The 2,551-nt window shown below is 57.2% G+C and overlaps 1 protein-coding gene across 7 annotated transcripts; it reads right to left on the reverse strand.

The window, feature by feature from the left end:
- Window positions 1-6: 6 nt before the first annotated feature.
- On the reverse strand, window positions 7-2,520 carry LOC110390604 (platelet glycoprotein VI-like). Of its 7 annotated transcripts, XM_021381990.1 has the most exons (6): window positions 2,069-2,520; window positions 1,960-1,995; window positions 1,582-1,854; window positions 1,189-1,500; window positions 932-1,066; window positions 7-192 (listed from the first exon to the last, which is right to left on the reverse strand). In XM_021381990.1, the coding sequence occupies exons 1-6, from the start codon at window positions 2,097-2,099 to the stop codon at window positions 179-181; spliced, it is 801 nt and encodes a 266-aa protein (XP_021237665.1). In that variant the 5' UTR covers window positions 2,100-2,520; the 3' UTR covers window positions 7-178. The 7 variants fall into 7 exon arrangements, 2 of the variants coding, with proteins under 2 accessions (XP_021237665.1, XP_021237663.1); XR_002433783.1 differs by having other exon boundaries at window positions 932-1,500; window positions 1,960-2,018; XR_002433782.1 differs by having other exon boundaries at window positions 932-1,110; window positions 1,189-1,854; window positions 1,960-2,018.
- Between the last annotated feature and the right edge of the window lie 31 nt (window positions 2,521-2,551).

The raw sequence follows: 2,551 nt of genomic DNA on the forward strand, positions 1-2,551 counted from the left end.
CACACATCCACAGCCCACCTCTGCATTCACTTAGAGGGGATGGTAGAAGTGTGCATTAGCAGAGCTGCCAGTGCCCGACTCAGCACAGATAACAGGGGATTAGGGCACGACGGGTGCACAGAGTGTCCAAATCCTGCAGGTTGCAGCACGCAGCTCGGTGTGAGTCAGACCCTTCTTGTCACTGGGGGGCACCTGTGGACAGAGCGGGACAGCCAGGTGACACCATGGGGGTCCCCATGATGCTTTGATTGTGGGTGGACCTGTGGTGTAGGTATGTGGGGGGTGTCCAAGAGTCTGAAGTTCTGTGGGGACATAGATTTGGGGACTGTATCTGTACTGCTTTTGCCTCCCGCTGTGGTTTGGTAATGTCCAGGGTGTTTAGGGCCTGGGGAATCACGGGGCATTAGATTTAGGGTCTATATGGGTCAGAGATTCTGATTCCCTGTGGGTGTTTTCCAGAGTCCCTCTCCATGGTTACTGGCTGGGGGGATGTTAAGGGCTTGGAGAGCCGCATGGGCTCTGTTGTCTTAGATTTGGGGTCTGGTGGGTGCCCATAATGCAGGTTTGGGTCTTCCCATGAGCTGGGTTTGGGGGTGCAGATAAAGTTAGGATAAGCCATCTGAGGCTGGGGTCCCTTAGAGTCGGCATGGGAAGGGTTTGGAGGATGGGGGACAATTGGCAGGCTGGGATTTAGAGTCCTCTGACCCAGGCACTGTGCAGGAATTGCATGGCCTCGAGCACTCTGAGGGGACATGTGCATGAAAGAGGAGAGGGGTGGGGGTTATGGAGACACTCCACGTAATCTATAGGGGATCTATAGAGGATCACAGGGGGAGCAGGGGATAGAGGGAAAACTGCAGGGGATGAAGTGGGGGTCAGGGGACGGGGGGGTAATCTATAGGGGATGGAAGTCATTTAAACACTTCCCTACCAGATCTCACATCTCTCTGTATCCAGAGGCTGCGGGCATCGAGGATGAAGTAGAGGCCGAGAGCGAAGACAAGGGCAGCAGCGCATCCCCTCACCACCGCCACCACAAAGTTCCTGTAGGACGTCCCCTCAGCACCTGTGGGGTCCAAGTGTTGGGTGAACTCCATCCTCTGCCACCACCTCCATAGGGACAGGATGTCGTGACAGTGCCACCCATGGGTGACATCAGGGACACACAAATGGGAGGATCAGACCTACCAGGAGGAGCAGATGCGGATTCCATCTCCAGTGTCACATTGTTCCCAAGGGGTGAGGAAAGAAAGGGGTAAAAACCCTTGGGGCGGTAGAAGCACCTATAGGAGCCGGCATCAGCCGGGGTCACCCCAAAGAGGGTGAAGGTGGCCGTGCCCCCACCGTCAGGGTCCTGGTGCTGGATAGGGGCTGAGCACCCATCCTTGTGCAGGAAGGTGATCCCATTATAGTTGTTCCAGCAGTGGATGGTGACGTTGGTCCCCATCCTCACTGGCTTTTCAGGGTGCAGGGAAATACCAGGTGGGGGGAACATGCGATCTGTGTGCAGTGAGTGGGGAGCGATGGGACATGGCCCTGAGGAAACAGCCCTGGTGCACTTATTTTCCCCAGTGACCTCACCTGTGATCACCAGCTCCACAGGGTCACTCAGCCTTGAAGTCCATGGTGGCTCCAACACACGATACTTGCACCGGTATGTTCCTGCATCTTCCTGCTCAGTGCTAACCAAGGAGAACTCAGCCATGTCCTCCTTCTTGTCCATGACAGATCTCCAACGTCCTCCCTGGTAGAGCTCAACCCGGGCAGCCAGCCGGGGCAGGTGGCACCGCAGGGTGACAGTGTCCCCCAGGGACACCCCCTGGCTGGGATGCAGCGACAGGGAGGGTCGGGGCACTAGGACAAGAGACACCAGTCCGCCTTGTCCCTACACACCCTTCTGGCCCCCACGACCATACTCCCCTCCCTCTGTCCCCATACTCCCCCTCTCCCCATACTCACGCTGCTGTGCCCTGCTCGCTGCCGCCAGACACCAACCTGCAAGGGACACGGTCCTGGTCCTGCACAGGGCCACCAACCCCCGTGGTACCACGTCCCCATTGTCACTCACCCAGGATGAGGGCCAGTGCCATTGGTGCCATGAGGCAGGAGCAGCTTGGGGACAGCGAGACTGCAGTGGGGACAAGGAGTGGCAGGAGAGCTGCTTTCAGTTCCCATTTGGAGACAGGAAGTCGTGATGTCACCTCCTCTTGTGGTCACCTAGGGGGTGGTGGCACTATGGATTCCCCAGTGGGGTGGCACGCGTAGAGCACCACACACAGCCCCCACGGAGATGCCCCACACAGGCTGTCACCCCTGGGCTGCAACAAACTCTCCCCTAAGGTCTAGGAGTGCATGCTGTGGCACGGAGTCCTCCATGGGATGCCACCCTCTCTCCCTCTGTGTGAGTGTTCTTGCCTTATCTGCTACTTGTAGGCAAATCTAGGCTCTGAAGAAGAGAGGGAAAGGAGGAAGAGAGAGAACAAGAAAGAAAAGAGAGAACATGGAGAGAAGCTGAGGAAGAACGTGAGAGAGAGAGGAGGAGAAAAGAGAT

Source organism: Numida meleagris, unplaced genomic scaffold (assembly GCF_002078875.1).
Source record: "Numida meleagris isolate 19003 breed g44 Domestic line unplaced genomic scaffold, NumMel1.0 unplaced_Scaffold1477, whole genome shotgun sequence".
NCBI lineage: Eukaryota > Metazoa > Chordata > Aves > Galliformes > Numididae > Numida > Numida meleagris.

Coding starts and splice junctions, on each gene's coding strand:
- LOC110390604 (XM_021381988.1), bottom strand. CDS start 2,175: ATGGGAACTGAAAGCAGCTCTCCTGCCACTCCTTGTCCCCACTGCAGT. Junction 2,019..2,068: donor GGCACTGGCCCTCATCCTGG/GTGAGTGACAAT, acceptor GGCCCTGTGCAG/GACCAGGACCGTGTCCCTTG. Junction 1,855..1,959: donor AGCGAGCAGGGCACAGCAGC/GTGAGTATGGGG, acceptor CTCTTGTCCTAG/TGCCCCGACCCTCCCTGTCG.